Source organism: Cannabis sativa, chromosome 6 (assembly GCF_029168945.1).
Source record: "Cannabis sativa cultivar Pink pepper isolate KNU-18-1 chromosome 6, ASM2916894v1, whole genome shotgun sequence".
Taxonomy (NCBI): domain Eukaryota; kingdom Viridiplantae; phylum Streptophyta; class Magnoliopsida; order Rosales; family Cannabaceae; genus Cannabis; species Cannabis sativa.
In genome coordinates this window covers 43,442,235-43,468,246 of record NC_083606.1, presented here as the reverse complement: position 1 = coordinate 43,468,246, position 26,012 = coordinate 43,442,235, and the positions used below count along the sequence as shown (strand labels likewise).

Sequence of the window (26,012 nt, the reverse complement as noted above, 5' to 3'; positions counted from 1 at the left end):
AATGGAATAAAATTTTAAATGCTTAAAAAAATTGATAAAAAAATTTTTAAATTTTTTCTCATCATGCATTGGAATGGCCTTTCCTTCCATTTCAAAATGGAATAATCATTCCACTAAAATGGTGGAAAGACCATTCCATTGGAATGACATTTCAACACTTTAACATGCAACCAAACAAAAGAATGGAATGAAGATTGTTTTCTTTCCTTTCCTTTCCATTCCATTTCATTACCTCCAACCAAACGCCACCTAAGTGTTCATGCTCTTCAACGAAGGAAGCCTTATGTTACACTTTCCCCAGAATGGTGTGGTTTATGCAAAAATAGTGGGGAACTTCTTGCCACGTATTCCTACAAATGTGTTAGCTATGGAGATATGCTTAGTAGTGCATCTTGAATAGATGTGAGGAGTTCACTATCCAATTTATGTCAGGGTACAGAGCTAAAAAAAGAGCTTTAGATGAGAGGGACTGTGGCTGCCTCGTAAGCAATTTTGGTAAAAAAAAAAAAAACAGATTGTTTGAACTTGAAGGGGTAGAAGATAGTGCAGATACTGGTTTAGCTTATGTAATAAAGTGAGAAAATGGTTTAGATATTTGGTTTTTGAATGTGAAAGAGTTTAGAGAAGTGATTTGTGGAGGTACAGATCTTTTTTTTTTTTTTTTTTGAAAAAGGAGAAGAGAATTGTAACATTAGGTATTTTTGCCACCAAAAATAAACATTAGGTATTTAAGTGTATAAAATCCGAAACATTAGGTATTTATGCCGCAATTTAACCCTAAAGAAAATAACAGCCAATTTTCTCAATTCAGTGGTTAAGTAAATGTAGGACACACATAATTATGTACAGCCATGTAAACAGCAAGCCATATTGATAAGATGGCAAGATAGTCACGTGGAAAAAATAGAAATTGGCTAGGAACTCAATTTTGGCATGGAGAAAAATGAAACTACATTACCTCTTCAAGTTTCTCCACTTTAGTAAAATGCCGACCAAAAGAAGTGTAGCGCATACCATGTAAAAATGGTGAAAGAGATGCTCCCAGCCTATCCTGAAGTACCAAAAAATAACACTAGTAATGTAATTACATAATTATGAATGCATGATTTTCCACTAAAAGAATGTGACAAATCTTAGACGCAGCATATTTAAGAAGCAGGCAGGAAGCAGGAAGCAGAAATTTTAGCATTCAAAATAATAGCCACAAGATCAAAAACTATAATAAAAACTACAAAGACAAAAAAATAAGATGATTAAATGAATGAAACACTTGCAGGAAAACAGACCTTCCATTTAAACATCCGCTCAAGAACCTCCGATGAACAAACAGCTTTTGCATCTTCGATACTGGACCCTTCCTCAAGTTTCCGTAAAGCTGCTCGAATTGCCTGCATGATAATGAACGAACAAAACTTGTAATAAGATAGAGAAAAATGACAGAACAATCAACAAAATTTCAGCAACCAATTGAACTTTAATTTTGACAGCACAAGTACCTCGACTGAGACCTCCACCTTTCCCAGCGTAATAGCTGCTTTTTCCGAAGCCAAATTTTTATAGGCTACATGAGTAGAGGGAGCTTTAAATTTTTGTTTGATACCTTCAATATTTATTTTTGATTCTGCATCCTTCATCAATTCTAATAACCTAGATCAAGTCATTGCTGGATTAGTAAATTTACATCAAATACTAAAATGATTATTTGCAATAGACAAAATTCCATGTAAAAAACTAAAAAGTGCAAGATGACAACACAAACAATATTAGAACCAGAAATTGTAAGACTTTAGGGGACATATAGAAACCTCTTTTCTCTATCAGCATCTAAGGGAGGTAAGTCACTGCTCGATCTTTTTGTAGCAGGATTAACTATCGCTGCCTTGTCGACATCAGATGTATCCCGCTTCCTTGACTTCACTGATCCAGACCTCTTATTATATAACGTGTATAGCTTATCACCCAGTGAGTTGTTTTCCTCAGCCATGGGAGAATTCATTTCCTCTCTTGATGCATCATTTACTTTTACTTTCTTATGGATACTTGATCCAACGGGTAATTTTCCAGTATTCTTACCACCTACTTTTACAGCAGAAAATGACTTCTTACTCTGTTTGGATTCAGCATGAGTTGTTCTTCCTTCATGGGATTTTTCCAAGGGAGCAACTCTAGTCTTAGTTTTCTTCCGATCTGTTAGCAACTCTGCTGTCTGCTTTTGCCTCTTTTCTCCAATACTAGTGCTCTTTTTTCTGAAAGTGCTCTTTTGTTCTTCAACACCAGGAAACTTGACATGGTTCCTCACTGGAGTACCAAGATCCTCATCGATCTCATGCTTTCTGTGCAGAAAATAGAAGAAATCAGTTTGCAAGTCACTTCCAAGAATATCATAAAGAAGAAAAGAATCCCAATGGAAAAAACACTTACAAGCAATATATAAGAATACGATTGGGCAGTAAATCTGTCCAGGCCCTTGTTACTATGCCTTCCTCTTCAATGTCTTCAGAAGATATTTTCCTAATACAAGCAAGTCAATCATCAACAATCTACAATATGGATAGAGGACCATGATAATACAATTGTGAGTTAAAAAGGGAAAACAGAAGCATACATAACTAACTACAAATACAGCACACCTTGGCAAGCATTTCTTATGGTAAGACTTAGGACAACGCCGGCACACAGCAAATTGCAGATCTGGATCTTTGTTATTCTCTCCTTCTTTGCAAACACAGCACTTATGAATAGGACATGTGAAAGATTCCCCATTGATAATCTTTTTCTCTTGGTCTTCAGCAGAAACTCCATTGAATGGATTGAGCAATTTTGCAACACAGCGTGGATGGTAAAATCGGCCACAAGTTGCAGAAACACAACGAAACACCTAAAGCAATTCATATCACCAGGCTCATTTCAAACAATTATCTATGGTTATACTGTTTCCGGGAAAGAAATTACCAAGACAGAAACCAAATTTCACGAGCGTTACAATTTTAATATCTTCTTGTTTGTTCTGGAACCAAAAGAGTACCCCTATTATGTAAGTAATACAATGCCTTGTATAGATAAATCAGTTTAAATTTATACTTTTCAACCAATTGGTGAAAATATTTTCGATTATGACTCTGTGAGGGTCCCTAATGAATTTTGGGGAGGTCAATCAGAGATTGACCTGTCTCTTTTTCAAAATAAATAAATAAAATAAAATACACCAAATGCAATTTTAATAAACCTCTTTTGAGATTTAAAATATTTTTATATAAATTTTTGTTTTGAAAACTATTTTTTTTACTTGATCATGTAAAGCATATCAGAGAGAGTGGCTAAAGAAATAAGAGTAAAAAAAGGGGACAATAAAAAAAGAAGAAAAGACTCTTTGACTCCCCCATGCTCTCTTCTCTCTCCTCTTTCTGAGAAACGTGGTCATGCATACTGGGGGTGGCCATGGCCCTTCTGGCCATGGAAAACACCAAAACCCCACTGGTTTTGGGAAGAAAAAAGGCCTTCACCCCACTGTGTCGGCTGGGAAAATTTCTCTGATCCAAATCGTGATCAGAAACTCCATAAATATTGGAGTTTCGCACAAAACACAAGGCGTTTATGATCACCTTGTCAAAAGATGGAGGATCTGTTAGAATTTGTGAGAAAACAAGACTTTTTGGGTACGAGATAGGGGTAACAATTGATGCAGCGGACTGAATGATTGGAATTCTGGAGGAACTGAAAAGAAAGTTGGACAGCAAAGGGATGCCTTCAAAAGATTCTTCAGAAACAGTAATGGAAGCTATTTTATGGAATGCTTCGTGTCACGGGCTCACCTTTTCAGGCAGCGGAACACCCGTGCGGCACCTTGACTTCTCTAAGCCAAGGTCAGCCTTCCAACCATCCGAGTAACAATGGGCTCATTTTTCGCGCGACCGTGTGCCTCGGGCACACTCCCGTCTCTCGAACAACTCCCGCCGAGTCATGCTCGCAAGCATCCATGAGTGCATTCATGTACCGAGACTCTCTAGCCAAGATACTCGCACTGTCCATAGGTTCCCACCATGGTCAGACAAATCCCAACACCGACGCTCACCTTGTCACTCGTGACCAAGGTAGCATGTGTGGCGAGATGCCAACACCAAGCCAACGTGCCAACGCCTCTATCATGCCCCATTCGATACTGTCCGAATAGTCTCCCTCGTCGCCCAAGGACTCCCATACGTCCATGGACCAATCCTCAAGGCGCCATGCCTCCACGCATGTTGGCAGGCCCTCAAGACAAGCCACCAAACCAGTTGCATACATTAGACCTTTGCCCCTTTCCAACATGGTGCATCCGTCCCATGCGCGTATGCAAACTAGTCCACGAATGACTACCCGTGTCATCTCGTGTTGAGACTCGTGGCCTAGGCGCACCACGACGTCTCTTGGAGGATCTAGGCCACGTCTCGTGCAAGCGGCATACCGGCAAGCCAAGGGAAACGTACCATTGAACCTCTGGCGGCACTCTTCGACGCACTACCGGGTCGGCCCGATAATGTCCATGAGTACTCTAACTCATGGAGACATATGAGTCCCCTCGTGGTCCTCATATGCCCGCCCTACTAGTCCCCACTGGCTAGTAGTAGCTCACTTAGCACCAAGGTGCAAGGGGTGGTGGAGAGCTGACACCAGAGTACCCCCTTAAAGAGCATTCTGAGCTTTTAGCCTTCTACCAGGAACATAGATGATTTTTGCTCTGTAGACATATGGGAAGCACCATATACCAAATCACCTAGTTTCGCCAAACCGATTGCACCATTCTATTTGTAGACCCAAATAAATGGTGAATACCAAGTCCCGTCCCGATCCGGACAATATTGAAGATATTTACGAAAATGCCACTGCATACAAACTAAGCATCAGCATGCCACCTGCATGCACTACAACATGCGCCACCACTTGGCCAACTTGTGGGCATCACTTAACTTGTAACGTGCCATCATAGACTGCACGTAACATTCTCCCCCACTTCAACATGTCGATGCCCTCATCGACGGACCGCAGGCAAATCTCCCTGATCTCGACTCCTAAGCTTACCCCACGCTTCTCCCAACATGAACTCCTCTGAGTCCATCACAACGTCCCTCCAGTCAACCAAGTAGCCCTTGCAACACTGACCCTGAAGCTACCACATCCTCTGATTGCAGCTCACTCGCCAATCGTCCAATGCATACTCCTTTCGACAAGGACAAAGTATGGTGCACCCCTCGGGGTGAGGTTCGCAAACCAACCGTTCCCAACGGCACCTACAAAACACGCTTCCACTGAAGCTAAGTCCCTCTGGACAAGTCTCTTCGGAAACTACACACGCCAACTCTATGGCGCACCATCCTCCTGATGGCAATCGAGCAAGACACTCTCATCGCAGGATAAAGTTTGGTGCGTCCCACCTGGACGAGGCTCGCAAGCCAACTGCACCCAATGCAGCACCAAGTGCACTCTTGCACCCAATTTCTTCGCGAAGTTCACAACATTGGCCCTCCGGCCCAACCGCATACCCACGGCTTCATGCAAAAGGCCCCACTGACCCATTGCACACTCGCTCCTCTGAGCTCCTGCTTGTGTCGGCTCCCAAAATACTGTCACAAGTTTATCTCCCAAAATCAACCCTGCATCCTCTGATGACTCGTTAACTTTCGATAAACTTGATGGCACCCAGTCTTACTCTTAAGACTTGAAGTCATCCCAATCCGCTATCTCCCATCGGCATATGTTCTCTGAATCATTCGGCTTACAGTGTCCCATACAACACCAGTGTTCCCATAAACACAAAACATGCCCATAACATGCCGCAAACTAGCTCAGTCTTGATCTCAGTCTACGCCCTTGCATATTGTCTATCTGCAGCTTGCAGCAATCATGCAAGTCTTCACCCTGAACAACCAATCTGTTGTAGTGTTTCCCTCTGGATTCACACACCAAAACTGAACAAGTACCCTGATTCTTCAAACACATGAATTAGTGGGCTCCCCCACTTCAACTTGGGAAAAACTTCTCTCTAAGAGGAATATCCCTCAAGATATTAGCTCGCAAGCTAACCGCATACTCGCGTACGGTTCCTCCATTCCACATTTCACTTTGATGAAGATGTTGCACTAATGCCTCGATCATTCTGACTCTTCGCCCCTCGACATTTCATTGTTGCCTTAGTACCCTAGTCTTGCTGACTTTTGCCTTAGGCCAACATTGCCATGGTGTTATCTTAGTACCTGAGTCCTGCAGACTTTCACCCTAGATAACTGGCTCTGCCTGTGTCCTGAGTCTTCTTGACTTTACATCCTGAACAACAATCAATCTCCATGATACTCATCTCGATGCTTGCAATGAATAAGTAGTCTTGTTGAGTGAACCGTGAAGGTCTCTCCCCCACTTCATCTGTTGGCGTCCTCGACAACATGCCCACACGCAAATGCCTGACTGCCCCAACTCTTCATGCACACCATGTCATCTAAAAGTGCATCCCGCAGGATGTGACTCTCGAGTCAACTATCTCATTAGCACCCATGTCGATTTCCACATGCATGCACTAACTTCCCACTCAACCATCTAACTGATTCACACTTGCATCACGTCCTTCTGGCTCCCACGGTGTACTAAGTTCCAATGACGCAGCCCTCTGGCCTTCATGCAAACTCTAACACCCTTCTCGACCTTCGCAGGCCAACATGACTACTAAGTCTCACTGGCACGGCCCTCTGGCCTCCACACAAACTCTAGCGCCATCTCAATGCTTGCGCTCGGTCTTCTCAGCCTTGCTGGCTTCCTTGATGCCTTTATTCCACAACTCCGCGTCTCTATCGATGTCTTTGTGTGACTTACGCCCTCTGGTGATTTAACAAGCCAACACATTCCACTCAACTGCCTCGGCGCTTCCATATGGATCAAATAAAACTCGCATGCGAACACCTCCAAGTACAACCATCCTCTGACGATTGCGGCCTCTGCCTGCCTTGGTCTCCATGTGCGTCCCATCTTGACACACACATGTAGCAACTGAAGCGTTCCATGTCTGTCCCCATCTGAACCATCTCGGTTATCAACTCTCGACCTCTGTCGTGACTAACAAGAATCTGACGGTCCCTGCACTACTTCCACACTCCTGCCAGAAAGCTTCCTTTTCAACAAAAGCGCCTCCTGCGGCTTACAATGTCACTCAGGCAAACTTGGCCTAGTGTACCAAACATACAGCATGGACTATCCCCTCAACCTTGTCCTATGCCAACGAGTTTCAAACATTCTGTTGCGCCTCTCTACAGTCTCATGTGGTAGTTGTCTTTCTAGCATCTCTGAACTTGACTCGAAGCAACCATCAACGTCTCCTCTCTAGGATGTCCAGTATTCCCATGAAGAAAAGCAACCCCGTCTTAACTCCATCTCAGCCTACTGATCCTCTTTAAAAGACTAACTGGCTCAACGACGTCTTGTTCCAACATTCGGACCATCTCGATCCGTCCACACGCCTATATCCTCTCTAGGATAGGCGAACCAGGTTCACCTCCCACTGAGATGAACTTGGCTCTGATACCAACTGTCACGGGCTCACCTTTTCAGGCAGCGGAACACCCGTGCGGCACCTTGACTTCTCTAAGCCAAGGTCAGCCTTCCAACCATCCGAGTAACAATGGGCTCATTTTTCGCGCGACCGTGTGCCTCGGGCACACTCCCGTCTCTCGAACAACTCCCGCCGAGTCATGCTCGCAAGCATCCATGAGTGCATTCATGTACCGAGACTCTCTAGCCAAGATACTCGCACTGTCCATAGGTTCCCACCATGGTCAGACAAATCCCAACACCGACGCTCACCTTGTCACTCGTGACCAAGGTAGCATGTGTGGCGAGATGCCAACACCAAGCCAACGTGCCAACGCCTCTATCATGCCCCATTCGATACTGTCCGAATAGTCTCCCTCGTCGCCCAAGGACTCCCATACGTCCATGGACCAATCCTCAAGGCGCCATGCCTCCACGCATGTTGACAGGCCCTCAAGACAAGCCACCAAACCAGTTGCATACATTAGACCTTTGCCCCTTTCCAACATGGTGCATCCGTCCCATGCGCGTATGCAAACTAGTCCACGAATGACTACCCGTGTCATCTCGTGTTGAGACTCGTGGCCTAGGCGCACCACGACGTCTCTTGGAGGATCTAGGCCACGTCTCGTGCAAGCGGCATACCGGCAAGCCAAGGGAAACGTACCATTGAACCTCTGGCGGCACTCTTCGACGCACTACCGGGTCGGCCCGATAATGTCCATGAGTACTCTAACTCATGGAGACATATGAGTCCCCTCGTGGTCCTCATATGCCCGCCCTACTAGTCCCCACTGGCTAGTAGTAGCTCACTTAGCACCAAGGTGCAAGGGGTGGTGGAGAGCTGACACCAGAGTACCCCCTTAAAGAGCATTCTGAGCTTTTAGCCTTCTACCAGGAACATAGATGATTTTTGCTCTGTAGACATATGGGAAGCACCATATACCAAATCACCTAGTTTCGCCAAACCGATTGCACCATTCTATTTGTAGACCCAAATAAATGGTGAATACCAAGTCCCGTCCCGATCCGGACAATATTGAAGATATTTACGAAAATGCCACTGCATACAAACTAAGCATCAGCATGCCACCTGCATGCACTACAACATGCGCCACCACTTGGCCAACTTGTGGGCATCACTTAACTTGTAACGTGCCATCATAGACTGCACGTAACACTTCGCAAACTCTAATGGAGCTTTCCTGAAGATTTCAACCTTGAAGAACAATAAAGTCAAAATGGTGATTATTCCAGAAGAAGCAGTAGCTAACAGATGGTCTGACCTATATGAATGTCTCTTTGGTTTACTTAAAAGGAAGCCAGAAAATGTTCAAGACGGATTAAAACAGCAAAAAGAAGTGAAGATAGAAGAAGGTAGGAAGAACAAACAATCATGGGCTAATATCGTCGAAAGATCGAGGCAGCATGTCACTAAAGCAATGGGTGGGAATGAAAATATTTCAAAAGAAAGCTTTCCTCTAGTAATGAGGAAAACCAACAAACTGGGATATTGGGACTTTCTACCAAAAGGGAACGAGAGCTTCAGACCAAGAAACAAGTTTCCAAAAAAGAGATTAGAGCAGAAAAATTTCCATGAGTATTCACAAGCAGAAAAGAGTGACAAGGAATGGAATAGGGCGGTGATGATGTTCAAAGACAATAGCGAGATGTCATGGAGTGCCATACTCTACAATCTCTCAAGGGAAATAGATAGAAAGCTGGTGGTTAGCCAAATGTATGATGATCGCACTATAATTTGGTGTAAGAACGAGGAAGAGATGGACTTTCTATTGAAGTTAAACAAGATGGTAATACCGGGAACAGGGGGGCACCATTGCCTCTTTCATTAAATGGTCTGTGAAAAAACAAAACAAAGATGTGAAAATTGAATGTAGAAGCTCATGGATAGGCATCGAAGGGCTGCCATTACATTTGTGGAACATGAAAATCATGAGGAAAATTGGAGCGATGTGTGGGGGGCTGCTAGATATTGAGTAAATATTAGATGTATATTAGCTGTAAAAGAATTAGATATTTAGTAGATATTTAGTCTCCTAGCTTTGTATATAAATATGTATTATTCTATGAAATCGATACACAATTCGAATCACTATTTTCTACATGGTATCAGAGCATTGTAATTCAAAATTAGGGTTCTTATAAAAAAAAAAAAAAAAGAAAAAGCAAAAATTGGGGTTTGAGTTTAGGGTTGTTTTTCGGAAACCCGATTTGGAGTGAGAATTTATTCTCGCCGCCCACTCAGCCGTGTTGCCCAGCCGCCGATCCACGAAACCCCGAAGTCCGGTCGCCGGATTCCTCGCGCGTGGGGCTCACGCGCCGCCTGAAGTTTCTGCGCGTGGGGCTCACGCGCCGGCACGTGGAGGCGCGTGTGACGGCGACTTCGACAGCGTTCTTTTGCCGATTCTTTACTGGGTTCTTCTAAGCCCACTCGCATCTGTTCTAGGTTGTAATTCGGTATTTGTTTGTCTTCTTCGTGTTTGGGTGTTCATTCTTTGGTGTTCTTTTGTTCTTTTTCTCTGTCCTTTGTGTTTTTCTCTGTCCTTTGTGTTTGCTTTTGAGATTATGGCAGAGATAAGATCAGATTCAAAATCAGTTGTTGTTTCTGATGTTGTTCCCGTGATGTCTAAAATCACGGACCATAAGTTGATTGGTTCGAATTATTTGAAATGGAGTAAGACGATTCGACTGTATTTGAGGAGTATTGACAAAGATGATCACTTGACTGACGATCTTCCTGAAGAAACAAACGATTCAAAGAAAACATGGCTCCGTGAGGATGCTCGCTTGTTCCTTCAAATTCGAAATTCTGTCGATAATGAGGTAATTAGTTTGATTAATCATTGTGAATTGGTTAAAGAACTAATGGGTTACTTGGAGTTTTTGTATTCTGGCAAAGACAACATATCTCGCATATATGATGTTTGCAAAGCTTTTTATCGCGCGGAGAAACAAGATAAGTCTCTTATGGATTATTTTATGGCTTTCAAGAAAACGTATGAAGAACTTAATGTGCTATTACCCTTTAGTCCTGATGTAAAAGTTCAACAGCGCCAACGAGAACAGATGGCTATTATGAGTTTTCTTGCAGGACTCTCATCTGAATTTGACTCTGCAAAGTCACAAGTTCTCTCTGGTTCTGATGTCTCCTCTTTACAAGATGTGTTTACTCGTGTTCTTCGCACAGAGACTACCTCTTCAACTCCTCTTAATAGCGCCTTGGTGAGTCGTAATAATTCTACACCGGAAAGAAACTATACTCCAAGTGGATTTAAAGGAGGTAATTCACAAGGACCTGATAACCGCACACCAAATTCTGGGAGCAATTATTGTAAGAAACCAGGCCACACCAAGTTTGAGTGTAGGAAGTTACAGTTTAAGAATCGACAACAACACTCTGCCAATATTGCCAGCACTAGTGATGCATCTGACAAATCGGTCCTTATTTCTGCTGATGAATTTGCCAAGTTCTCAAGGTATCAGGAAACACTTAAGTCTTCATCTTCTTTTGTCACTGCGATTGCTGATTCAGGTAACTCTAATGCATGCCTTCTTTCCAAATCCTCAAAATGGGTCATTGATTCTGGTGCCACAGATCATATGACAGGTAATTCCCGTCTCTTTTCCACTTTTCAGTCTCACAGTCCCACTTCTGTTGTCACCTTAGCTGATGGGTCAACAGCTTCTGTTATTGGATCTGGCACTATTGTTCCTACACCTATGCTATCTTTGTTATCAGTCTTACATTTACCTGATTTGTCCTTTAATTTGCTTTCTGTTAGTCAACTCACTCGTAATTTACATTGTTGCATCTCATTCTTTCCTGATCATTGTTTGTTTCAGGATCTTATGACGAAGAAGATTATTGGTAAAGGACATGAATCTAGTGGCTTGTATGTTCTTGACCCACTTCCGCCAACTTCTATTGCTTGTTCGAGTGTTGCTTCTGCTTTTGAGGCTCATTGTCGTTTAGGTCATCCATCCCTTCCTTTGCTCAAGAAACTGTGTCCCCAATATAGTAGTTTATCTTCGTTAGATTGTGAGTCATGTCAGTTTGCCAAACATCATCGTGTTAGTTTGAGTCCTCGTGTCCATAAACGTGCTAGTGTTCCGTTTGAGTTAGTTCATTCTGATGTTGAGGTCCTTCTCCTATTTTGTCTCAACCTGGATTCAGGTATTTTGTTACTTTTGTGGATGATTATTCTCGTGTAACTTGGTTATATTAATGAAAAATCGTTCTGAGTTGTTTTCTATATTTTGTGCTTTTTGTGCTGAGATTCAAACTCAATTTAATGTATCTATTCGTACTTTGAAAAGTGATAATGCCAAAGAGTACACGTCTGCTCAATTTCAATCTTATATGACCTCTAATGGCATGCTTCATGAAACTTCTTGTGTTGATACGGCACCTCAAAATGGTGTTGCAGAACGTAAAAACAGACATCTTCTTGAAACTGCACGTGCTCTCTTGTTTCAAATGAAAGTTCCTAAACCTTTTTGGGCCGATGCAGTTTCCACGACATGCTTTCTTATTAATCGCATGCCATCCTCTGTTCTTAATGGTGAAATTCCATTTAAAATTCTTTTTCCTAATAAGTCATTGTTTCCAGTTGCTCCGCGAGTATTTGGCAGTGTTTGTTTTGCTCGCGATGTCCGTCCATCTGTCACCAAATTAGACCCTAAAGCACTAAAGTGTGTCTTTCTTGGTTATTCTCGTCTTCAGAAAGGGTATAGGTGTTATTGTCCTGATCTCAACAAATATCTTGATTCCATTGATATTACCTTTGTAGAAAATACACCTTATTTTTCATCTTCCACTACTTCTACTAGTCAGGGGGAGGATGATGATTTGTTGGTTTATTCTGTCACATCCTATGCGCCTGATACATGTTCTGGCGAGTCTCTTGTTCCTTCACCTGCCTCGGTCGTCACCCCCACAATGTCTACACCTCCACCACCTCCACCACCTCTACCACCTCCACCACCTCCACCACTCCCTCGGCCTCCTATAGTGTACACCAGGCGCCCCCCTCCACCTCCTGTTTCATGTCCTGCACCTGCATCTTCGTCATCAGATCCGGAAATCTCAGATGATCTTCCCATTGCACTATGTAAAGGTAAACGCCAATGTACTTTTCCTATTACTTCTTTTGTGTCTTATAATCATCTCTCCTCTTCTTCTTGTTCTTTTATTGCTTCTCTTGATTCTATCACTATTCCTAAAACTGTTCGAGAAGCGATGTCTCATCCTGGTTGGCTTGCTGCAATGATAGAAGAGATGAATGCTTTGGTTGCAAATGGTACTTGGGTCTTGGTTGATTTACCTTCCGGAAAACAGGCCATCGGGTGTAAATGGGTGTTCACGGTTAAATTCAATCCAGACGGCACAGTTGCTCGCTTAAAGGCCCATCTTGTTGCCAAGGGTTATGCTCAAACCTATGGAGTGGACTATTGTGTTACTTTTTCTCCTGTTGCTAAACTCACATCTGTTCGACTGTTCATTGCCATGGCAGCTACTTATCATTGGCCTTTGCATTAGCTTGATATTAAAAATGCTTTTCTTCATGGAGATCTTGAGGAAGAAGTATATATGGAGCAACCTCCTGGGTTTGTTGCTCAGGGGGAGTTAGGGCGAGTTTGTCATCTTCGCAAATCTTTATATGGATTGAAACAAAGCCCTCGTGCTTGGTTTGGTAAATTTAGTCACGCTGTTGAGAAGTTTGGTTTGTTGAAAAGTAAGTGAGATCATTCTGTGTTTTATAAAAGATCAACTGTTGGTATCATTTTGTTAGTGGTGTATGTTGATGACATCGTTATTACTGGAAATGATACTGAAGGCATCTCATCCCTTAAGTCTTTCATTCACACCCAGTTTAACACGAAAGATTTAGGGGAGCTCAAGTATTTCTTGGGGATTGAAGTTACTCGAAGTAAACAAGGTATTTTTCTGTCTCAAAGAAAGTATTTACTTGATTTGCTAACTGAGACAGAAAAATTGGGAGCAAAACCTTGTAATGCTCCAATGAATCCAGCTGTGCATCTTACACGTGATGGGAAACCATTTGAAGATCCTGAGAAATATCGCAGGTTAGTTGGAAAGTTGAATTATTTAACTGTGACTCGTTCAGATATTGCATTCCCGGTTAGTGTTATCAGTCAGTTCATGTCTTCTCCAACAATTCATCATTGGGCAGCATTAGAGCAAATTTTATGTTACTTGAAAGGAGCACCAGGACGAGGTATAGTTTACAAGGATCATGGACATACCCAGATTGAGTGTTTTTCTGATGCAGATTGGGCAGGCTCCAAGGTAGATAGACGATCCACTTCAGGATATTGTGTATTTGTTGGGGGCAATCTGGTCTCTTGGAAGAGTAAGAAACAAAATGTTGTATCTAGATCCGATCTTTGAATCAGAATATAGAGCTATGGCCCAGTCTGTGTGTGAGGTAATATGGATTTATCAGCTTTTGACTGAATTCGGGTTTAAGACTTCTATTCCAGCAAAATTATGGTGTGATAATCAAGCTGCTCTTCATATTGCCTCAAATCCCGTATTCCACGAGCGAACTAAGCACATTGAGATTGATTGTCATTTTGTTCGTGAGAAAATTCAACAAGGTCTGATCTCCACAGGATATGTGAAGACCGGAGAACTAGGAGATATTTTTGCAAAAGCTTTGAATGGGGTGCGAGTTGATTATCTTTGAAACAAGCTGGGCATGATTAACATCTATGCTCCAGCTTGAGGGGGAATGTTAGATATTAGATGTATATTAGCTGTAAAAGAATTAGATATTTAGTAGATATTTAGTCTCCTAGCTTTGTATATAAATATGTATTATTCTATGAAATCGATACACAATTTGAATCACTATATTCTACAAGAAGGATACTGCAGAAAAGAGCTTCTTGCATCATCTAAGACAAATTGGAAGGGGATGAGCATGGCTTCGTACCAACTCTCATCTCTTTTCAAAATGAAGGCTTGGAAATATCACTGAAATTATTCAAACTGAACGACTGGGGATATAGATTTAGTGATTTTTTCAATACTATTTAGCACCAAGATTCTGTGTTTTATAATAAAGATAAAGCACAAATGATGATGAAGACGGAAGAGGCGTCGTATATGGTAAAAGGAGGAGGAGTCGAGACGACTAAAGGGCTTCGGGCGACAATTGTGTTGTCTGAGAATGAGGCAGAGGTAATAGGCGGCGACGAGTGTCGTTGGGTTCCTTGCTGCAGTCGACACCGGAGATCCAGGTGGAAGAGGGACGGTCGGGAAGCGGCCAGGCGTCGGTACAGCAGAGAAAGAAGGAATTAATAAATAATTATGGGAGTGCAGTTTTCAAGATTGATAGCCAACCTAGGAATTTAGAGCTGGTGCCGATTGAGAGTCCCCATAAAAGAACAAGGAACGAGAGAGTCGATTCCTCTTCCACAGGTTTTTAATCGTTTATTGAGAAATTTAAATGAGCCACGTGTAAATAGAAATCCAGAATCCCATCTTTTGGAACACGTGTCTCTCTTATGACTCAATATATGGAAATAAATTGAGAATGGGTGTGATGGGCCGAGCCTTTGTTGAAAATAATAAGGAAATGGGTCGTAAGTCTTTTGGGCAGAGTAATAATATCTCTAAAAATAGTGAGATAATAGGTGTAAAAGCTATTCAGCTTAGTGGACTATGGTATTACCAAAATGGCCCATTTACTCTTATTTTGGGCCAAAAGGAGGCACCCCCTGCAATTCTAAAAGAAAAAATGGTGGACACTCTCGTCGATGGATTTAGATGGAATAAAAGCCTGGAGAATAAAGATAAATCTGAAAGGTGAAAAAATAAGTTGGCAGTATGCAATAAGAAAAAACCAGAACAAGTGATACATGATTTTTTCAACGGAACTCTGAGGAGGATTCGACCAAAGAAGAGGACAGAATTCAAAGCGGCTATAATTAGCTTCTGGGCAGATTTTGAAGATCAAAGACAAGAAACACGGAAGTCAGTTCTGCATAATAATGAAGAAGTGTAGTCAACAGAGGCTAATGAGAATGAAAAACAACTAAGAGTGTATACAAGGAAAAGAAAATCAACAACCTTGGTTGGGGAGGAAGCTACTATCAACATAATGGAAATATTGGAAGATGATGAAGACCCAAGAGAGGAAGCAATCGGAGAATACTTCTCAGAAAGTGAAGCTTCGGATACAGATTGTGAGGACAATCTAAAAGAGATCAATGAAAAGTATGAAGACATTTTGGGCAACATTAAAGAATTATGGAGTGAGAAGGATAATCTGGTGAGTGGAGGAATTGGGAAGACACCTGGTGAAGAGCAACTTAGCATGGAGAATACTTTCGTTTCATGGTCAAAGATGGTGGAGTCCATGGCTGATTTGGGGATGAAAATAATCCCAAATAGGAAATAGTGCCAGTAAAAGAGTCCAAAGAAGCTACAACAAGAGTGGTCCACGCCATAAGCGAGGGTTGTTATTTATCTCAAGGGTGGGGGCCAATCTTAGTGAGTGGTCCCTCCTCCCTTTTTTCAAAAAAAAAAACAAGAAGAAAATGCAGGGAATTGAGAAATTTGGACTTTAACATCAATTATGGAAAAGATAATAAAAAATCAGGGCTGGAAAAACATGTAAAATGAAGATACTTACATGGAACATAAGGGGCAGTGGAGATAAGGAGAAAAGGAGGGCTATTAAGGCAACTTTATGTAAACTCAATTCGGATATTGCAATAATACAAGAAGTCAAAAAGGAAGTGGTAGATAGAAGTTCTGTGGGAAGTATGTGGAGACCTAGATTTAAAACATGGATTCTACTCCCATCTATTGGGAGGTCGGGGGGTACATTGTTGATATGGCACACTAGAAGTATCACAGTGTTGGACCCAATGATAGGAGAATACTCTATATCAGTGCTAATTCAGGCAGAAGAAAAAGAACCTTGGTGGTTCTCGGGTGTTTACGGGCCTTGTTCATATAAAGCAAGATCTAAATTCTGGGATGAGTTGGCTGGCCTTAATTCGCTTTGTGGGGAGTCCTGGTGCATAGGGGGTGATTTCAACGTAGTTAGAAGAGTACAAGAAAAGTTGAACAGCAACTCATGTATGAGAAGTATGAAGATTTTTGATGAATTAGTGAATGAACTGAGATTGATTGACCCTAAACTTAACAATGGAAGATTTACGTGGTCAAACTTTCGAGAAAAACCGATATGTAGCAGATTAGACAAATTCTTGTTTACTAACAAGTGGAACATCGCCTTTCCATATGTTAGACAGGAAATGGCAGTCAGAGTAGTTTCAGATCACAGCCCGATATTACTTGACTCAGACCCACCAAAGTGGGGCCCCTGCCCCTTTAGATTTGACAACCAATGGATGGAACACAAGTCTTTTTCCAAGCTCTTCGAACAATGGTGGAAAGAGACATCGATGTCAGGTTGGCCGGGAACCAAAATCATGAGTACATTAAAGAAGATTCAAGAGAAGATAAAGGTGTGGAGCAAAGCTACGTTTGGAGATAACCGCATGAGGAAACTTGCTCTAGAAAGAAGGTTAGAAGACCTAGATAAAATAGAAGGAAGCAATGATTGGAATGAAACTCTGAACAAAGAGAGAAGGGAGATCAAGAAGGAATGGCAAAGGTTAGCATTTGAAGAAGAAAGGAATGTGTGGCTGAAGTCTAAATGCAAATGGGCTAAGGAGGGAGATGCAAATACCAGATTTTTCCACAATTTGTTGAATGCAAGGAAGGCCAGAAACACAATATCCAAAATTGAGAAAGAAGACGGATCCGTGATTGACAAAGAAGAGGAAATAGTCGAAGAATTGATTGGTTTTTATACCAAACTCTACACCTCCGAAAGAAGAGAGGAGCTAGATGTGGTAGGAATTGCTTGGGGACAAATACCTGATGAATCAGCTGGAGAATTAGAGCGACCATTTGACGAGGAAGAAATAAGAAGAGTTGTTTTTGACTGTGAAGGTAATAAAGCACCGGACCCGATGGTTATAGTCTAGCAGTCTTCCAAAATAACTGGGATCTAATGAAAGATGACCTACTGGAAGTCTTCAAAGAATTTGAAGATGAAGGAAGAATCCCAGACAGCATAAATGAACCCTTCTTATGCTTGATCCCCAAGAAGATTGACAGTTGTAAGGTTAAAGACTATAGACCAATCAGCCTGATCACAAGTGTCTATAGGATAATTGCCAAAGTCTTGGCATCTAGACTTCGAGGTGTGATGGAAGATACAATTTCAAAGACTCAAACGGCTTTTGTAGTGGGAAGACAAATACTGGACTCAGTTTTGATTGCCAATGAAGCGGTGGAAGAATATAGAAGTAGAAGCAAAGAGGGAATGGTATTCAAAATAGATTTCGAAAAGGCATACGATAGAGTTGAGTGGGACTTTCTCGATCTAGTACTGGAATGCAAAGGATTCGGAGAAGTGTGGAGGAAATGGATTAGGGGATGCATCTCGTCAACTTCTTTTTCCATATTCGTTAATGGAAAATAGAGAGGTAAGATACTGGGATCTAGGGGGCTTAGGCAAGGTGATCCCCTTTCGCCGTTCCTTTTTACTCTGGTGGCAGATGTATTAGGAAGAATGGTGAAAGCAATAGAGTCTGGGAAGTTATCTGGTTTCTTGGTCGGTAAGGAGAAGGTCCAAGTTAGCCACCTACAGTTCGCAGATGACACGGCACTCTTTGTAAACGATGAGACGTCATTGAAAAATATGGCCTTGGCGGTGAATGCTTTCTAAGCGATATCAGGCTTGAGAGTTAACATGAGAAAGAGCCAACTCTTAGGTATTTGCATGGATGAGACTGTGATTTCGAGGTGCGCTGCTTCTATTGGCTGTGAGATAGGAAAGTGGCCAATGAAATACCTCAGAATGCCATTGGGGGGATCCCCGAATAGAATTGAATTTTGGAGACCAATCTTGGAAAAATGTGCTAAGAGGATGGATGGATGGAAATGCTCTTTCTTCTCTAGGGGGGAGATTGACAATAATCCAATCAGTTCTTTCCTCGCTTCCCACATATTTCCTCTCCTTATTCAAAGCACCAAAGGCGGTAATCCAAACACTTGAGAAGATGATGATAAACTTTTTATGGTTGCTTGGGAGGAAGTGTGTAGACCAAGAAAAGAAGGGGGTCTGGGAATTGGGTGTCTAGACTTGCGAAATAAGAGTCTGTTGATGAAATGGCTATGGAGATTCCCTTTGGAAACAGACACGTGGTATAGAGTTATAAAAAGTCGATACGGAATGTCAGACAACTTTTGGGATACTAAAACAAGTGAAAGGATGTCCTCTCGAGGACCTTGGAAAGGAATTGCAAGCCTACATGGTGAATATTTGAGTTTGGTTTCATTTCAGGTAGGGAATGGGGAGAAAATTCGGTTTTGGGAAGATGTGTGGATTGGACAGAACTCTTTGTTGACGTCCTATCCGGAATTAGCAATTTTGGCTAAATCAAAGAATAAGTGCATTAAAGACATGGCAATTGTTGAAGAAGGTGGCTTCAAGGTGATTAATTGGGACTTTAACTTCAAAAGAAATCTGTTAGACAGGGAAGTCCCAAGTTTAATGGAGCTGGTGCAGCTTTTGGAACATGTGAACATAGCTCATTCCTCGATTGATAGTAGGGGTTGGAAGCCAGAATATGGAGGCTCTTTCTCTTGCAAATCTGCCTTTGGTTCACCTCAAGTCACGGATCGAGGGACTTAGATTGGACCAAAACTCTATGGAAATGTTGCGTTCTGGTAAAAGTAAAAGTTTTTGGATAGTTGGTGGCTCTAGGGAAAGCAAATGTTCATGAGGTAATACAAAAGAGAAGACCATAAATGGCCATATCTCCGAGATGATGTATTTGTTTCAAGTCCAGTAATGAAACGATCGAGCATTTGTTCCTTCATTGCACATACACTCAAAAAATTTGGTCATTACTTTATAAAGAATTAGTCTGGACTGGGTTTTGCCTTGTTTGGTGACACACGCCCTACTAAGTAAACCGGTGGGAAGCAAAAGAACAGTAAAGCTTTGGAGGACTACAATGTTAGCACTATTATGGGCTGTGTGGAATGAGAGAAATAGCAGAATTTTCAAAGGACAAGAGAAATCAGCAAACTTTGTTTGGGAGAGAATAAAATTTTGGACAGCCACATGGATCTTTAAAACAAAACACTTTGAGGCTTTCTCCTTCCTAGATTTAAGCAGGAATTGGAGTGGTTTGATGTAAAACTCCAGAATTCTCTCCTTTTGTTTGATTGGTCACTCAATGTGCTAACTCATTGTATTGTTATACATTTTATGTATGGTTTTCCTCCGCCACAAGTGAGACTTTAATAATATCAGGGGAGGCCTGCTAAGTGCTCTCCTTCTCTTTTTCAAAAAAAAAAAGGGACAATAACTACTAGTGAATTCAACCCAACATCCAAATATAAAAAATTGTACTCAAAATTCACCATATAACACTAAAATAAACAGCAACAATTTTAGGGTGAAAAGCATGAATGATAGCTTAAGATCTGGGCTACTCCTTCTCCTTCAAAATAGCCAACAGACTCTCCAGACACTTTCAAAACCTTGAACCTAACTCCAGGAATATCTCCCACAACGTGACCCTTTCTTCTGAATCCAGCAATCAAAACCTCATCATTCTCTTCAATGTTTTAAAAACTATTCATTAAATAATAGGATACTAAATATAAATATGTTCTCATATCTTTCCAATTAGAAATTCTAGTACATATTATGATTAGTATCCAATTAAAATGCAACAAATGCATTTAATTAAAAAACTTTTGAGATTTATAATTTTTTTTTACATGAATTTTTATTTTCAATGTTTTATCAGCAATCTAAAGGAAGGGGAGCCATAATCGTAAACGTGTACGTAGATGATATAATAATCATAGGGAGTGATCTTGACAAAATTAAGAAGTTAAAGGAAGTGTTGGAAGCTGAATTTGAAATGAAAGATCTTGATAAGCTGAGGCTTTTTCTTGGAATAGAGGTGGCCGAGTTTAACAAAGGAACATTAGTGACACATACTTGACCTGACATTATTTTTACAGTTTGAGTAGTAGGTCAAGTCAGTTCGTGCATGATCCAACAGAAGAGCATCTCGAGGCAGTTTACAGGATCTTAAAGTATTTAAAAGGGAGTCTAGAGCATGATTTTCTATTCAAAAGAGGAGGAGAGTTGGAAATCGAAACCTATACAGATGTTGATTGGGCAAGATATGTTGTTGATAGAAGGTAAACGTTAGGTTGGTTTAAAATTGAGGAAGAGAACCTGGTTACACGAGAAGGAAAAACAATCCAGAAGTAGTGTCACTCGAGTATAAGTCAGTGCACAAGGGAAGTGTGAATTCTTTCATGAAAGAAATTACAAGCTAAGAGTTACACCTGTGAGTCCTGTGAAACTTTACAGCGATAGCAAAGCTACAATCAACATGGCAAATAACACAATGCAACATGATGGGACAAAGCATGTTGAGATTGATAGGTGCTTTATCGAAGAGAAGCCGGAAAATGGAGTAATTTGCATGCCATATGTTCCAACAAAACGAACAAAAGACTGATATCTAAAGGATTCTCAAGAGTGCTATTTGAATCTCATATCGATAAGCTGGTTTATCTAACATTTACAAACCAGCTTGAGGGGGAGTCTTGTATTCTTGGCAGTTTAGTTATAGTCTTAGTTTAAATTTAAATAATAGTAATTAATGGTAAATGTATTTAAATCTAAATATTCCTAAATTTTAGAATTGTTATATTTAGTGTTTTATTTTTAGTAAATACCTAATTGTTAGTTACTGCCCTAGTTTATATAATTATCTATACCGTATGAATGAAAGTGAGCAGACATACAAAAATATAGCTATTACTTTGCTTTCTTGCATTAATAAACAACAGTGTATTCAGCTGGTTCCAATACAAACAAAATGATATATTTCCCAATTTTCAGTGCCCATATTAGCTAGTATTAACACTCTCAGACTTTCCATATTAACTTTAACCATAATCATGATTGATAGTACAGACAAACATATTAAATCATATCAGTTAGTTGCAGAATGGATGAAACTCATACCTCAGCACCTGAATATTTATCAGAGGAGCCTAATTTCCCACAAACAAAACACTGGTGCTGTTTATATTCGCAATTCTTGCACAAATATTGCTGGATCAACTGGAAGTTTTACATGATAAAGGACATAAACGAAGATTATTCCAATAATAAACAACAAAAATGGAATCAAGTTGCAAAATTCGTACAAATCAACAACATACATTTACTTCATCCTCTGTATAGCCAAGAGAAACACAATTAGAATCTTCACCGCTCTCCACAGTTGCATGGAACGACCTTAAACAGCTCCCTTCGCAACTACAGTGAATCACAAATAACATCAACATCTTAAAATTCAATACCCGGGTTTCAGAACAAATGCTGAGAGAACTACAAAACAATCATGAATGAGGAAAGTTGAAGTGGAATATTAAAATTCTATTGTATCTAAATAATAAAAATAATAATGTATATCTTCACAGTGGTACACAACCAAACTTCCACAAATTATAATAGACAAATTGAAATAGAAGCAGTAAACTGATCCCTGAGGCAATCAACAATGTCAACTCAACATATGATCTTAAAACCAATCTACTTTCTCCTCTTTATACAGAAACTAAGATTTCCTGCCGAAACTTGCAAAATAGAATTTCACATAGTGGTTCTAAAATTTCTTGTGATAATGTCCACACACAGAGGGTGATGATGAAGTATGCATCTGTTAGTTTCTTTTTTTGTTGAATTGCAGAATTGTAGCGTTGAGGTAGCTTTTGTGTATGGTAGGATGAGGAGCTTTCTAATATAGGGTCAACCACTTTTTCTGAGTTTTCTCTTCTTTATAGGTTTTCCATTTATTCTGAATTTCTTTGGAGGAGATTTGGTCTTTTATAACTTAATTCTTTTTTAAGGGGAAAAATGAAGAAGAAAAGGTTAAATACATTAGTACTAAATAGATTCAGACTAATGCCTATTTCACAGAAGAATCTATTTTACTATCCCTTCAATCCTTCATACAGCTACTCACTTATAAGTATTGAATTGACATAAATGTTCATACATCATAGACGTATCCACTGATTATGACACATAAATTTACAATAGCATAGAAAATTATAAGGCTTTTAATAGTGACGATAGATACAATAATCTAATCATTTCAATACTTGTTTAGACGTAAAAACGCATTATACAACAAAGCTCGGGAAAAAATAAGAGTGATAGAAGGGAGCCACACTAATAAATAAACCGCTATTTAACAACTATGGTATATAGAGTAGCATCAGAAATTAAATGTTCAGCAGCAATAGCATACCACAAAATATCACCACCATTATCACAAAAAGTACAGACAGAATCAAACAGTTCATCATCTTCATTGGAATCATCCTCTTCTGCATATTCTGTTTCCTCTGTTTCATCAACTATAAAACTTGAAGTTGTTGTTGCTTGCCTTTCCTGAAAAATACTTTAATTTTCCCTTTCAAAAAGTGGATAAAAAAAAAAATAAGATAGGAAAGGAAAAGAGAAAAAACATAAATCAAGGAGGTTATAAGTGGGACAATATGACCTCATCAGGTGCTTTCCTCTTTCTGGGCTTCTCATCAAGATATGCAAGTAAAAACTGTGCAACAGACAAATTAAATTGCAGTTAAGATGTATGTTAAAAACTGAGGCTCTAGTTGTAAGACATAGAAGTACAATAGAACTTAAAACCATTGCATACAAAGAACTAGTAAATGTAGCAAATTGACAGGTAGCCATGCAAATTAAATTAGATAACAAACTAAAGTGTAGGAGTAACAAGGAATAAAAGGGACTCGTGAGATGATTTTCAGTAATTCAAAGATGGTGTGGCCTTTACTACTTAGCATCTAACCAACGATTCATTGAAAACATAGCTAATATTATGTTATGTTATAATGCTTCTACTTTTCAGTAAAGTATTAATTTCAGGATTTATCGCATGCATGCTGAAAGTAAAACGAATAAGATTAAATCCTAACTTCTTTTAGGATTACCAAATGACCATGGGGGTGCTGAGTGGGAAGGAAACTATACAAACCTTGGACTTTGCTAAGATGTCATTCTTTTCCATAGCTTCAATGATCAAAGATTTTTGATCCACCAAATCATTCTTGGAAGGCCTAACCTCAAATGAACTGTAATAATGAATAAAAATGTCAGTGAACAATGGCACCGAGATAAAACAAAAGGATGATTGTCACTATGTGCGTAAGTGTAAGAAACACCTGAAAACTTTAGACATGTGATCCCACAAAGATTTCCCTGGTGTATCAGGATTTCTACTTATAAAATGAAGACAGTTCACTGTTATCAAGATTGATTTAATGACTTTCTCGAAACTCTTTCTGGGCTTTTGAAGAACGATCCAACTATTATCCTTTGTTAGTACAGATATCTCGGGCTTCACATAGGAAAGATCGAACTTCCATGCTATGACTTGCTTATATAGTTTCTGGAGTCCATTATCAGCAGTCCCATGTAGGAAAACTTGTAGATTATCACCACCAATTTCCTCATTCTCCCTCCATTGAATTGGCAAAACAGAAAATGAAACAGGTTCATCTTTGTCATCAACAAAATGGTAATTTGCAACAGATAGTGGCAGAGCCTCATCCTCGTCATCTGACGATGCCATCTACTTTCTCTTAACTCTAACCCAACCAACTCTTTCACTGTCAAGAGAAGTTCAAACACAAAAATAAGTAAAGCTCCATCTGTGTCATGCCATTTGTTCTTAATTGTGGTAATATAAGTGATTAAATTTCGAAAGCAAGAAAAATTTCAAAGTATCATAATCTTGGTTGGAAGCAAACAACAAATTTAAAAGGGATTGTGATTTTTAATAATAACAATAATTGAAAAAAGCAAATACTTCACAAGAATCATTATTCTTTCGTTTCCACCTTCAAGAAAATATTTCTAATACATACAAACAAATGAAACATAAAGTGAGACTAACATTAGCTTTTGACGCCGGAGAACCAGAGTGGCGCGCGCGAAAGGGAGGGATTTAGGGTCTTTGTGTGAATTTGAGAAAGAAACAATAGCTTGGACGGATGAAGATGAAGCGCTTCCTTGTTTAGCCCACGATGGAATTGGAGTCCATTTTTTTTTTACTAAATTACCGTGATTTGTTGATGGGTTAAAAAACAAATTAACTAGGATTAATTGCGTTAAAATCTTAATACTTTTATTTTATTTGAATTTAACTCCCAAAACTCAAATTTTGGCGATAAAACCTTAAAACTCCATTTTGTTAGTTATTAGCCATTTCCATCCATTTTCATCTCACATTTTACATGAGGTACATTTTATTGGTCCACCTAAGTAATTATTAAAAAAATTAAATAAATCATTTTAAAAAAAAAAATTAATAAAACCAACAATTAATAAAATAAAATAAAATAAAAAAAATAAAAAAAACCTAATTCTATCTTCAACCTTCTCACTCTCTCTTTCATTTTTCTCTCTATCTCGATAGAATCTACTGCCCATAACCAACCAAAAATCTAGCAATTGATGGTTGAAACGAGCCACAAAATTAAAATCCGTATCCCCCAAAACCTCTAGATTCGTCCCTCTCTCTCGTTTTCTAGTAGAGACGAGAAGTCGCACGTTTGGTGGAGATGCATGGTGTAACACCCTAACTACCTTAGGCGTATTACGTGAGTTTTAAACATACTGTGCAGCTCGTTGCTAATCAACGAGGTTTATGGAAAAACGTGATTAATTAAACTTTTTGCTTTTTAATTAAACTTATAAACCATATTACAAAAGACTCGGGATCCCGATTATAAAAATATTTACAAAAAGGTTAACTGTTTAACTGTTACATCAAAATAAAGTCGTCTAACGACCAGTTACAAAAACTCAGCCTTGCTGTCCCGAGGATCGTACGCTCCAGGCCTAACCGCCCCGACATGTACAATCTCATAAGCTCGCTCACGGTCCATCAGCTATAGCCTTGCCTTTACCTACACATGAACATAAACTGTGAGTCGACGTACTCGCAAGAAAAGCATAATAATATCATACATAATTCTAACTGCCGTGTCCAACACGATACTGAGTCCCGCTACTGCCATGTCCAACATGGTACTGAGCCACTACTGCCATGTCCAACATGGTACTGAGTTCTGAACGTTCATAGGGACGGTACTATTGTTGCGAAAATTATTAATTACTACGCAAGTGCACGCAATCAAGTAGTATACTCACGCAAGTGAGGTCGAACCACAGGGAATTGGATTAATTACTACTAAACTATACTTATAATTCTATTTGGCAAATCAAAAGTATTTATGATTAAAAAAGGAC

At 40.0% G+C, this 26,012-nt stretch overlaps 1 protein-coding gene across 2 annotated transcripts in view; it reads right to left on the bottom strand.

The window, feature by feature from the left end:
- The window catches only part of LOC115695832 (protein ENHANCED DOWNY MILDEW 2), a 30,274-nt gene extending 5,460 nt beyond the window's left edge, over nt 1-24,814 (bottom strand). For both annotated transcript variants that reach the window (XM_030622921.2, XM_030622920.2), the window contains exons 1-13: nt 24,655-24,814; nt 23,921-24,367; nt 23,734-23,830; nt 23,239-23,292; nt 22,984-23,126; nt 21,890-21,986; nt 21,690-21,788; nt 2,631-2,878; nt 2,422-2,511; nt 1,806-2,333; nt 1,497-1,647; nt 1,287-1,388; nt 959-1,051 (exon numbers count right to left, since the gene is read on the bottom strand). In XM_030622921.2, coding sequence (XP_030478781.1) covers nt 959-1,051; nt 1,287-1,388; nt 1,497-1,647; nt 1,806-2,333; nt 2,422-2,511; nt 2,631-2,878; nt 21,690-21,788; nt 21,890-21,986; nt 22,984-23,126; nt 23,239-23,292; nt 23,734-23,830; nt 23,921-24,330 — 2,112 coding nt within the window. In that variant the 5' untranslated portion in view covers nt 24,331-24,367; nt 24,655-24,814. The remainder of the gene's footprint in view (nt 1-958; nt 1,052-1,286; nt 1,389-1,496; nt 1,648-1,805; nt 2,334-2,421; nt 2,512-2,630; nt 2,879-21,689; nt 21,789-21,889; nt 21,987-22,983; nt 23,127-23,238; nt 23,293-23,733; nt 23,831-23,920; nt 24,368-24,654) is intronic.
- Nucleotides 24,815-26,012: the final 1,198 nt, after the last annotated feature.